Source organism: Symsagittifera roscoffensis, chromosome 6 (genome assembly GCF_963678635.1).
Source record: "Symsagittifera roscoffensis chromosome 6, txSymRosc1.1, whole genome shotgun sequence".
Lineage (NCBI taxonomy): Eukaryota > Metazoa > Xenacoelomorpha > Acoela > Convolutidae > Symsagittifera > Symsagittifera roscoffensis.
In genome coordinates this window covers 12,125,100-12,138,294 of record NC_087067.1, presented here as the reverse complement: position 1 = coordinate 12,138,294, position 13,195 = coordinate 12,125,100, and the positions used below count along the sequence as shown (strand labels likewise).

General features: G+C 33.9%; 2 protein-coding genes across 4 annotated transcripts in view; both read right to left on the bottom strand.

The window, feature by feature from the left end:
• LOC134847922 (chromobox protein homolog 3-like) overlaps positions 1 to 13,195 on the bottom strand; it is a 359,550-nt gene that overhangs the window by 76,654 nt on the left and 269,701 nt on the right. The gene's annotated exons all lie outside the window — the stretch shown is intronic.
• The window catches only part of LOC134847921 (sodium-coupled neutral amino acid transporter 7-like), a 33,124-nt gene continuing 30,201 nt past the window's right edge, over positions 10,273 to 13,195 (bottom strand). For all 3 annotated transcript variants that reach the window (XM_063865211.1, XM_063865210.1, XM_063865209.1), the window contains one exon: positions 10,273 to 11,796. In XM_063865211.1, the coding sequence (XP_063721281.1) occupies positions 11,561 to 11,796 (236 nt within the window). In that variant the 3' untranslated portion in view covers positions 10,273 to 11,560. The remainder of the gene's footprint in view (positions 11,797 to 13,195) is intronic.

Sequence of the window (13,195 nt, the reverse complement as noted above, 5' to 3'; positions counted from 1 at the left end):
TTTGCAAACATGATCGCTCGATAGGAGACACCATTTAAGTTTTTTCTTTTTTTGCGAATAAGTCAATTGATCAGGAAGCAATTGATCAAGGAAAGCAATGGTCGCAAAACTGACTCCTGCGTAACTCACCAGTTGACAGTTTCTTTTACAAGATATGCGCTTGTCTGATGTTACAATAAACGCCCGGTCTTCTAAACAGGATTTTAATAACTTCAAAAAAACCACGAAAAGCATATTGTTCCAGTTCTGTTTAGAGATATTTTGTGACGAACTGTGCCGAAAGTTTTTTTTGAAATCCGAAAAAAAGGCTAAAGCAAATTTTATTCGGTCGATAACTTCTTTCATTTGGTATTTATTGTCGAAACTTTATTACTACAAAAAACTTTTTTCTGAAACTACAGAAATGGGTTGACACAATTGTTTTTCTCAATGATCCAATTAATCTTAATAAAAATGATTTTTCAACAATTTTGCAGAATATAGACAAAACACTGATTGACGTATAGTTATTTCCAAAACGGAATCACAATTTCAAATGATTTCAATTTAATTTAAAATGAACTATTCTTAAAAATGTCCGATTGGGTTTGTCGGGAGATCAACGAGGCAACTTATATCATTTTACTAATTAATCCATCGTAACCAACAGATATTTTGCCCTTTAACTTATCTATTGCACTAATTATCTCCCGTTATTCAATTGCTGCAAAAACCAACAACTTTAAAAACGAGGAAAATGCTTCATTGTATCAGAATTTTCCTGATTTGAGGAAATCAAAATTTTATCAATACTACCAAAGATGTTTCCAAATGTTTCCACGTCTAGTTCTGTGTTACTTTTTTAAAATTTACCACCCATTTTCTTGAAGAAATGATCGATTTATCGCTTTTTGGCATTAAATTTGGCAATCGAAAGTACATTGAATCATTTTCCGCTTTCCGATTAAAAACGATCTGAATTTTTCAAAATTTATTTATACTGATATCGCTTGACTTTTTCAATTTTTTGTTACTTTTAGTTTCTTTAATTCAATTTAATTAGAGAATAGTGTTTTTAGGACAAAACAATCAACAGAAATTAAAATAAACGTTTTTAAAAATTGAAATTGTGTTTCGAACGATATGATTCAGCATAATATTCTTCATGTTCGTAAATACACGTCTTTGTGAATTTAAAACGCAAAGCAGATAGTCTTCAAAACCTGATTTTTAAAATTGAAAGATTAGATTTGAGGACATCGAAGGTGTAGAGTTGATCAGTCGATATTCGAAGGGTGGCATTCATTTAGCCGCAGTCTGTTTTTCGGAAAAAATAGTTCCTGTTTTCCGAAAAATGATTAGACTATTAAAATAAAGTTAATATTTTTCAAAAAGATAAAAGACGAAGCATTTTTGCGGATCCGACAAGTAAATCTTGTCCGAATGTGGTACAGATTAAAAATCCAGGTCAATCCAATTGAATTTCTGAATTTTCCCGAAACTTTTTCTGACGGTTTTGAGACAAAAGCCAATTTTTTTTCGGAGCGCTCCTAGATTTTTATTAACAATTTGAGGGCTCAGTCGAACAAAATGAATGTCGCATAAATGAACCATAGGTAAAACCCATTGGGTGTCAGGAAGTCAAACCTCAGAAGATGGATCTTGTTTACTAATTCCCATTTTTGCAAAAAGGGGGACAAAATACAAAATTCATACTGCTTAACTGTTCAATTATTTCATTATAGGGGGTGGGGGGTTTCTTTACAAGGTACCATGGGGTATAGTTAACAAGATCTCAGAAAATTAAGCACCCAATAGTTCTGCTGCAATTCTGACAAAGGGATATCTAGAAAAACAGGTTTTTCAACGTAAATACGATGCCTCAAGGTCTTTTTTTTTAATCAAAACTACCAAAGAAGTTTCCAAATGTTTCCACGTCTAGTTCTGTGTTACTTTTTAAAAACTTACCACCCATTTTCTAGAAGCAATGATCGATTTATCGCTTTTTGGCATTAAGTTTGGCAATCGAAAGTACATTGAATCATTTTCCGCTTTCCGATTAAAAAACGAACTGAATTTTTCAAAATTTATTTTTGTTGATATCGCTTGATTTTTTTTTTACTTTTAGTTTTTTTTACTTCAATTTAATTAGAAAATAGTGTTTTTTAGGACAAAACAATCAACAGAAAATCAAATAGATGTTTTTAAAAATTTAATTTGTGTTTCGATCGATATGATTCAGCTTAAAGTTCTTCATGTTCGTAAATACACATCTTTGTGATTTTAAAACGCAAAACAGATAGTTTTCAAAACCTGATTTTTAAAATTGGAAGATTAGAGTTGAGGACATCGAAGGTGTAGAGTTGATCAGTCGATATTCGAAGGGTGGCATTCATTGAGCCGCAGTCTGTTTTTTGGAAAAAATAGTTCCTGTTTTCCGAAAAATGATTAGACTATCAAAATAAAGTTAATATTTTTCAAAAAGATAAAAGACGAAACATTTTTGCGGATCCGACAATTAAATCTTGTCCGAATGTGGTACAGAATAAAAATCTAGGTCGATCAAATTGAATTTCTGAATTTTCCCGAAAATTTTTCTGACGGTTTTGAGACAAAAGCCATTTTTTTCGGAGCGCTCCTAGATTTTTATTAACAATTTGAGGGCTGATTCGACCAAAATGAATGTCGCATAAATGAGCCATAGGGAAAACCCATTGGGTGTCAGGGAGTCGAACCTCAGATGATGGATCTTGTTTACTAATTCCCATTTTTGCAAAAGGGGGGACAAAATACAAAATTCATACTGCTTAACTGTTCAATTAATTCATTATAGGGGGTGGGGGGTTTCTTTACAAGGTACCACGGGGGAATAGTTAACAAGATCCCAGAAAATTAAGCACCCAATATTTCTGCTGCAATTGTGACAAAAGGATATCTAGAAACTAACAGGTTTTTTAACGTAAGTACGATGCCTCAAGGTCTTTTTTCAGTTTAGTGCTTCGGTGATAAAGCATCAATTAATTTAGCGCAACTGGGATAGTTAATTAGGTTTGAGAAAACAAAATCTTCAAAAACATCGAAAGGAATCTATTGACTTATGTAATTGCTATTTTTGCTAAGACTTGGTGCGGGCGGTGTATCGACTAGAATAAAGCTCGACTAGCATTAAAGTTTTCAAAATGAAACTTGTATCGAATAGCATAAAAACCGAAATTCAGATAATGTCAAACCAAAAGAAATTAATTCGAACCTTCTGATGAGTTGCACCTCCCCCTATTGCAATATGGGATAGTTAACAAGATCTAGGTCGTTATGCACACAAAAAAAAACAGATATCTTCAAGTATTCCCCGCCCATTGGTACCTAGTAACAAATTGCCACAATTATAATAAAATAGTTTACTGGTTAAAGCATATGCGATTTTTGTACCTAGTACCCCTGCCTTTGATAGAGTACTAAGCCACTCCAACCTTAGGATTTTGGCCTATAGACATTTGAGGAGTTGGTATTAGGAAAGCTAGACCCCCGATTAGGGCAATCTCGCGTGGAAGAATTTTGAGCATACGAGCATCAAGTCTTTCTTCCACATATAGCTTGCTGGAGGATGTACGATCAGGCATGCTTAACTAAGCAGTGATTCTTCAAGTTATTCAGCACCTTTTACTTTCTTGGACATTTAGGACACTTTAAGATAATTGGTTTCTTCGCAGGGTATAGCTCAGCCCCTGCTTCCGCCTCTCCTTAATCTCGTAACTGGTAACAAATCTCACACCTTTAGCAAGAAGGGAATTGTTAAGAAGATCCCAAAAACAAATATATCATAGTTTTTTTCAAAGTTTTTCACATTTGGCAGCAGTGTTGAGTTCAAGCCATTACAAGTCGGAGCAGGCAGTATAGTATAGTTTTATCAGGGTATAGAATATTTAGTATACGTCATCTTAAACAACCGTAATTAAAATCTTCGGAATGAATGCCACACAAGGACATTACGACGAGAACATTTGATCTTGTTGTAATAATCTAGATAAGGCCCTAGTAATGTAGAAGGACAAAAACTGCAATCAGTAGGCGCAAGTTTTAGAAGAATAAATTGCGTGAAGAAAGTATAGACGGCGTTGAGCATTTTGCATTTTAAAACATTTATCAGGCAGTTGCTCATTCATTGCCACAAAATTGTATACTTAAACAAAAAAAAATAAAAACTTCTTTTCAGTTTTTTTTCATAATTCTAGCAGATTAAGAAGTCTTTTACCTTTTCATCGAGTTTCTCGCCTCTTTTCGTTCGAACTATAATCAAGTAATTTATAAACATATATTCCAAGATTCTGTAAAACCACTGTGAAAAAATGTTCAATAAAAAAATATCAAATTTGTATTCCTGAAAAAAAATATATATTTTTAGATTCGATTTTGCATTAAGTCAACACTGCTAAGAGACGTTTTAGATAAAGATCCATAGATCAGAAAACAAAGGTTATAACTGATTAAGCGTAAGCATTATAGAAAGATATGAAAGTTGACTTTGACAACAAATGTCTCGCTCGATAGAGATCACCGTTGAATTTTGCCAAATTTGTTTTTGCATACATGATCAATATCATTACCAAAAGTCAGTTTTAATCAACGAAAACTCTTAGATATTGAAAATAACTGCTTTCCGAAATGTTTTGCGATGCGATGTTAAGTTCTATATGAGGACTCGATTTGCTAAAACACATTTAGAGGCACTTGGAAATTGAATGAAGGTTTCATTAGCTTTGCACCAGTCATCTGCGCATTTTATATCTAACCCGAAGCTTGAACTTCTGCAACGTCTTTTGTTTTTGCTACAATAGTTGTTTCGTAGGTAAGAAGAGTAGCTGGCGAATAAGTCAATTGATCAGGAAGCAATTGATCAAGAAAAGCAATGGTCACAACACTGACTCCTGCGGAACTCCCAGTTGACAGTTCAATTTAGAAGTTACAATATCTGATAATACAAAAAACGTCCGATATTCTAAATAGGATATTGAAACTATCAAAAAATTACTACGAAACGCATATTGTTGCAGTTTTGCTTACAGAACTTTTGTGATCAACTGTGTCGAAAAATTTCTTGAAATCCGAATAAAAAGGCTAAATCAAAGTTTTTTGGTCGATAACATTTTCATTCAGTCACTTATTATCGAAACTGCTTTGACACAAGAAAAACGTTTTCTGCAACTAAAAGCTTGGGTTGAAAGATTATTTTTTTCAATGAACCAAATAGTTTTTTAAAAAATGATTCTTTCAAAAATTTTGCAGAATGTAGACAAAATACTGATCGGCCTATGGATATTTGGCTTGAATTTATTTTTTGATTTTCTAAAGGGAATTGCCTTAGCAAACTTTAACTGATTGCGAATATATCATGAAAAAGAACTATGAATAAAAAAAGTCCGATTAGGGTTGTCGGATGATCAGAGCGGCAACTTTTATATTTTTACTTTGTAATCCATCATCAACAACAGAACTTTTGTCCTTTAACTTATCTATTGAACTATTTATCTTCTGTTTGTCAATGTCTGCAAAAACAGACAACTTCTAAGGCAAGGAAAAGGCTTCATGGCAGCAGAATTTTCTTGATTTGAGGAAATCAATGTTTTATTAATACTAGCAATGAAGTTTCCAAATTGTTCCACGTCTAGTTCTGTGTTACTTTTTTAAAACTTTCCACAAATTTTTTTTCTGGAGCAATGATCAATTTAGCGCCTTTTTGACACTGAATTTTGCATTTGAAAACAATTAATCGATTTTGCGATTTCCGATTTCAAAACGATCTTACTTTCCAAAGTTCATTTTCATTGATATCGCTTGACTTCTTCAAATAATTTGGGCTTTAACTTTTCTATTCGGTTTAATTAGAGAAAATTGTTTTTTTTTTAGGATAAAAACGAGCAACAGAAATTAAAAAGATGTTTTTGAAAAATGAAAACGTATTTCGATCAATATGATTCAGCTTGATATTCTTCACCCTCGTAAATACACATCTTTGTGAGTTTAAAATTCAAAAAAGATAGTCTATTAAAACTGATTTTTAAAATCTAAGAAGTGTAGTTAGAGACATCGAAAGTGTAGAGTTGACCAGTCGGCATTCGGAGGGTGGCATTCATTGGGCCGCGGTTTCAGTTTTCCGGAAAAGATAATTCCTGTTTTCCGAAAGTTGATTAGACTATCAAGCAAATTAATGTTAATGTTTTCAAAAATATAAATGACAAGTAGCTTTGTTGCGATCCGGCAATGAAACCTTGTCGAAATATGGTACAATTTAAAAATCCAGGTCGATCAAGTTGAATTCCTGAATTTTCTTTAAATTTTTTCAAACCGTTTTGAAACAAAAGCCAGTTTTTTTTCACGAGCGCGCTTCCTAAACTTTTTATAAACAATCTGAGGGAATAGTCGACCAAAATGAATGTCGCAAAATTGAACCCCAGTGGAAACCCATTGGGTGTCAGGGAATCGAATCTCAGAGGATTGATCTTGTTAACTAATTCCCATTTTTGCAAAAGGGGGGACAAAGTGCAAAATTCATAAATGCTTAACTGTTCAGTTCTGTCTTTTTAGGGGGTGTGAAGGGGGTTCTATACAAAGTACCATGGGAGATACTTAGCAAGGAGTGGGTTCTTTATTTACTCTTCTTAATTAATTTTGAGAAAAAAATCTTCAAATGGACCGAGAGTAATCTATTGATTTATGCAAAACTGGTGTGGGGGGGGGGGGGGGGGGTTGTACCGACTAGCATAAAGCTCAACTAGCATAAAAAATTTTAAATTGAAAATCGTTTCCTCTAGCACAAGAGTCCGAATTTAGATATTCAGATTTTGTCAAACCAATATGGTACAGATCAAAAATACGTAGTTTTCTCTTTGTAAAATTGAAGACATTTGTTTGGTCGATCAAATCGCTTTCTTGAAATTTTCTGACTCTTATGACGGTTTTGCGCAAAAGCAATATTTTAGGAGCGCGCTTCCTTAATTTTACTATGAACAATTTTGGGGCTTGGTCGACCAAAATGAATGGCCGCAAAACTGAATCGCATGGCAAATTTTTTGGGTGTCAGGGAGTCGAATCTCAGAGGATGGATCTTGTTAACTATTTACCCTTTTTGCAAAAGGGGGGATAGTTTACAAAGTACAAACCTCGTATATGCTTAACTGCTCAGTTTTTTCTTTATAGGGGGGATTCGTTACAAGGTACCATAGGGGGGAATAGTTAATAAGAACCCAGAGGATTAAGTGCCCAACAATTGTGACAAAGGTAACCCCAAAAACTAACAGCTTCCCTTATGTACACATGAAGTCTCAAATAATTGCCTCGGCGATAACGCATCAAATAATATAACGCAACTGGGACGGACCGTTAATTAGTTTTGAGAAAAAATCTTCAAACCGACCGTGAGAGATCTATTGAATTATACAATTGCAGTGGCTCATTCATTGCCAGAATATTGTGTACTTTAATAAGTAAAATTCGTAAAAAGTTTATTTTAGTTTCATTTCATACTACTAGTAGATTCAGAAGTCTTTAAATAAGGTAAGGCGTTCACTTTGAGCGCGGCAGATAGTGCGTTGGTTCCTCTGCCATGTAAATGATAGTCTGCGTGGACGACCTCTTCCTTCGGATCTACGACAGCTTGACCAATTTAAGCTGCAATAGTGGTACCACATGAATGTCCTAGACTCAAAAAAAAGCTCAGCGGATATGAGGAAGGACAAGTGTGAGGTTAAAACAAACGGTTTTTCTTCGAGAGAACTGATAGCATTTCTTAGATCCTCAGCAAATTGCAGGAAGCTTAAATGTTATGATTATTTAATGGTTTTTTTTAATCCGGTCAGAAAATAGGCGAAATGAACATGCTGTTCTTTTTAAATTATTGCTAGACAGACAATCAAGATTGAGTTTGTCATTTTATATCAAATGAGGGAAGGTTTTTGAAAAATAAAAAATCATTGTAGGATAGTCATTTTTTCGAATATTTATCAAACTATAGGGGACTTTGTCAAAAACAGTTCTCGATCATGGGAGCAGTTTTGTTTTACCTAAGCAAGTTTTGTTAAAGCTACTATTGACAAAAACTGGCAGATGGCACCCTAGTAAAACTACGGAGCGTCAGCCAAAACTAATTCAATCTAAAGTAAAGATGTGCTATAATCCTGAATAACTCCCCGGCAGGAAGATTAAGAGTATCACAATATCTGATAGCATCTGCACCATGGTCTCTTGAGAAAAGTCAAGCATTAGCCACCAACAAACCAGACACAATAAAAAATGCTGATGTAGAAAAAAACAGACCAGATAGAATGCTAAGGCAGCAAAAGTAAACTATTTATAAAATTTCAACCTGTAAATTTACCACCAAATGAAGGAATACTCTAATTTGCTTTTTGAATTGTTAGAAGTAGTTCGTAAGATAGCATTACGATCAGCTTATGTGAATAGTTGTAATCAGTAATCAATTAATTGACGATCTAGATTGAAACAGTTTTTCAATGTTTAAAAGATGAAAAGGGCGAAAAGTGTTAAGAAGCGAAAAATGATATTCAAATGTAAATAAAATTGCAGATATATTCAAGAACCTGTAACTTCGCAAACAAGCGAAAAAACGGCGAAAAATATCCCTGAGAAAGTGAAATAGGAAAGAAGAAGTTTAAGTAAAAAAGATTCTGCTGTTTCTGAATCGACCCCTTAGGAGATTGAGGGTCTCGCGTACTAGAATCTGCGCCGCTTGACCAAACTCTCGAGGGGAGAGATTATAAGATTTTGTCGAATTGAAAATTAATATCAACCATTTGACACTTCGAACTCTCCTTTTTCAGTAACATTGCCAATAGACAGTTGAAAAGGGCCAATGAACAAAAGAAAGCAAAAAAAACTGATTTTTGAAGACATTTCACCTTTCTTATTTCAAGGGAAAAAGTGATTTGAAGTAAACTGGATCAAAAATGGAAACTTTTATTCCACTGGAAAATCTTATACTTTAAGCTACTTTCGAAACAAGGAGTCGGGCATGTTTTAGCGCGACTCCCGTATTTGGAAAGTGTAATTAACTTTCATTATAGCAAATGAATTTAACTCAACTTGAAAATAAATCAAAAGCCAAACCGCAAAAAAATCAAAATTAAGCTTAAGTTATATCAGGTTTAAGCTCTTTATAAATCAAGATTTTTTTATCAAAATTTTTTTGATATATTGAGATAACTAGACAAGTTTTATAATCCGCTGGGAAATCTGAAAATCAAAATTCATTTTCAAAACTTGAAGTCAAAACCGTTTTTCGTGCCATTTACACTTTTGCTGTTCGATAGTTTGCTGAACAGATTTCCAGTCAAGGAAGGGAATGAATTAAACTATGGAAATGAACTTAAAATATTTCATGTCGCAAACCGCAAAAGATGAAGTTAGAGCGTGAACAAATTTTATATTTTTACTGAAAAACAAAAGAAAAAATCATCAAGACTGCACAGCGTTCGTCGGATCTTAATAAGCATCTAAATTTGACTTAAGTTTCTGTGAAGCAGAGGAATCTGTAGAACAGCATTGCAAAAATTAAGACTCGGTCAGACAAAAATGGATGTCCTTAAGTAGTACAAAAGGTTGTACCCTTTTGATTGACGATGGGATCAAAGCCCTAATGGGGAAGGGGTCCGCTCCAACTTAAATCTTGTTAAATCCGCTACAGGTTATAGGCATCAATTTGGCATACACTGTAAAGTAAATGGAAATTAGTTGGTGATGATCTTATGATTTTACTTTGTGGTTGCCATCAACGTTTCGGTTATGGATAATCGTCGACTTTCGGTGTCATAACAATATCGTGTCAACATCCACATGCAAATTTTTACGGAGATCGTGAGCGAATTTTTACCCATATCGTATTTTTGTTAGGAAGCGCTTCAACGGTCACACAAATACTGCATACTTTCTTCAATCGATGTGTTCGTCTAACTGGCCGTTCGGTACAAAAAACGATTTAATCTAAGCTAAAAGAGCGAATAAAAAACTAACTTGAATTCCCTCGAAAGATAATCGAAAGAAAAGTTTTTACATATCAGACCAATTCAAGAAAACGAAAATAATCCAATCGCACCTCAAAACAGAAAAGCACAGCTTTAGTAGATATCATAATAAATTTCACTCGTTAACTCAACGGAAAATTACAAAGAAAAACATGCCAACATTTCAAGCAGTAAGTTTTTGTAGCACTTTTGCATCTTAATTTTTAACTTTCACAGTGCAACAAAATTTGATTCAATATGATTTTGAAACTTGGTTGTATAAAGTTTATCTTTGGTGAATTTGGCATGCTTAATCCAATAAACCAAAAAAAAACATTTAGGCAAAGCAAGAATGATGATGATGAGCTGCAAATATGAAGAAAGCGATAACCCCAATACAAAAAGTATGATCAGCTTGACGAAATATTATCTTTTTATCAATTTATCACAACTAAACTAACTAATCACATAGAAAGAACGATGTTCGGAAGTGAATTAAAGCCGAAACCTTGATTAACATTTGCGCAAGGCCAACAGAAGGTAATAATTGAGGTTAAAAACCAATCGCAGATTGGGTAATATAACAAAATAACACCACAAGTTTTTCAAGCAAATATTTACTGCCTTACTAGAACCAAAATGAAGACGTCAAAATTGATACAGTAAATGCAGTTTGAAATTGGACAGGTTAGTATCGCCCGGTCAACAGGTAGTTAAAAGGTAGGTTTTAGAAACATTGATCACAATCTAAAGAAATATTTGATGTCCATGGATGATTTTGTGAATTTGGTAGAAAAATAAAATATTATTCACTTCGAAGATCTGTTCAATTATGCACGCAAATGGTTCACAAGTCTTTTATTTAGAAAGAAATAATAGTTACTCAAGCCAAGAACATTGATCAGTTTTTAAGTCAACGCGGTTATCGAAAAGAATTTTTTCAGCTCAGCTCAACTTTTTGTTTGATAAAGTTTTCCGCGAAAACTTTTTTCTGTGGCTCCAATTTTATAATGATGAAAAATCAAGCTAACAAAAATAAGTAAACGCCAATATCCGTTTAAGTTGCAGGTATAAATAACCAATAATCATGTGACACTCTATTGCTCGTTTAAACAAAACAGCAAAACAATCCCAAAAATAATGACAGAAATTAGGGAAACAAAAACTTTTGAGATTATTCTGTGCAATAATTTTCACACACAAAATGCAGCAAGCACAAAAGCAATTACAAAGTAGAGCAAACAGAACCTTGCCGACAAAGCTTTAAAAACATTTGAAACAATTTGAGCTTTGGCAACCAGATTGATGAACGTTTTGAGACATATATACAGAATTATAATGAGAGCAGAAAACAAAAGAAGGAAAACGATAATTCTTCAAAAAAATTCACATCACATTCTTGACCAGTTAAGTTGAGTTCTCTAACTAAATCTAAGACAGTGTTCTTTGAACTGCTTCGCCCATGTTTCCACATTCCTTTACTCGGTCTCAAATAATTAACTTTTCCGATTCTTGAACTCCTCTCTTCCTTCTGTATTCCACATCTCTTTCTACAATGTATCTACCCTTTAAGGCCCGGGAAAGGGAGTTGTCGTTAAGGCCGCTTCTGCGTCAAGTTTCCTCTGTTCGCAAAAAGAGGGCTCACTCTTGCTTGACAAAACTGTTTCCAATGCCAGGTAGTTTCCTTGAATGAACAGAGCACACCCGAATGCAAACAGCAGAGCCCCGACGAAGATCACAAATCTCATCAAGTTGTCGCCCAGCTCTTCGCGACGCGAGTATCCGATTTTGACTAAGAAGGCACCTAGAAGCAGAACCTTTATCAAAATCTAACTAAGAAAAAAGACCAAAAGGCTAACAGACCTTTCTGGCGTTCTTCTCATTTGAGAATTTTCTGGATACATTTTGTATATAAAAAATGGCTCCCTGAAAGCATATTCACTTATTATAAAAATGTTAAAATATTTAGATCACTTTTGAAATAAAACAGCCAACAGACAGTTGGAAAGGTATCAATGTAGCTTTTGTCTTCTTTTTGAATTCAAACTAGTTTGCTAAGAGGAATGCAAATTACAACTTCCAATTACGAAAGAGGAAATGTCGCGTAAAAACAAGAACACTTTCTTGTTTCGAAAGTGGATACCAACAAAATGAAAATTCACCTTTTGATCCAGTTTTCTCCATTTGTTTCTCATTCTAAAAAAGTGTCAATCATAAATTGTTCTTGAAATTCGAAAAGCTCCAAAGCCATTTATTTTTTTTGGAATTCAACACAGAGCAATGAAAATTTTCTAGGCTAGGCAGTTTTACGGAAGATATAAACTTACTTTACAAAAAGGCGAAAATGCACTTCGCATACAAGCAAATATATGACCGATAACGCAACTGGGAAAAACCGAATGAGTCAAACGCGGAGTCTACAAAATTTCTTAAAAGACGCACGCCAATTATGAGTCTACTTAATTGCTTAGTGACCCAAGCCAATTATGACGCATAACAGTACCAGTCAATTTGAAAAAAAAAAAAGAAATGTACCACTAATTTATAGAACGGACGCATTTTAGCTAGCATACGAAAAAATTTATTAAAAACATCTTCGAACCCTCTTATTTTATTGCGAGTCTCCTTCCCTAATCTACACTACAGATCCATGATACATAGAAGCTAAAGTGCTATTTGTAATATAATAGTCTGTGTTAATATCCTTAGCATTGGATGTACTTAATAGCTGGTTATTGATCAAAATGAGCACATTTTGACGCAACAATATTTGGAATAGTTGGAAAAAAGAGAACTTATACTATCACACAAGCTTTGCTTGTGTAAAAACACAAAAAACACATTGTTTTTCTTCGGTTTTCAGTCTTCTTGAAAGTTTTTTATTAACAATGTATTACTTTTTCTTATTTTCGTACTGTACCATTTTCGTTCGCTGTTTCTTCGGCAGTTTAGACAGAGAACAACTTTAACACAAAGGCGAAACCAAGCTTCGCACCAGTAGCGATACTGCAAACATAGTATGACAAACTAACCGACAGAAATTATAACAAAGCCACAGAAAAAAATGTCGAATTTCCTTGAATAAAGTTCCCTTCAAGGAAAACATTCTAATTGAGACAACTGAAAATTAAATTAGCATCGAAACAAAACTAGCGAAACGGTAAAAAAGCCGACAATTCTAGAGTAGACACACATTTGGCCGA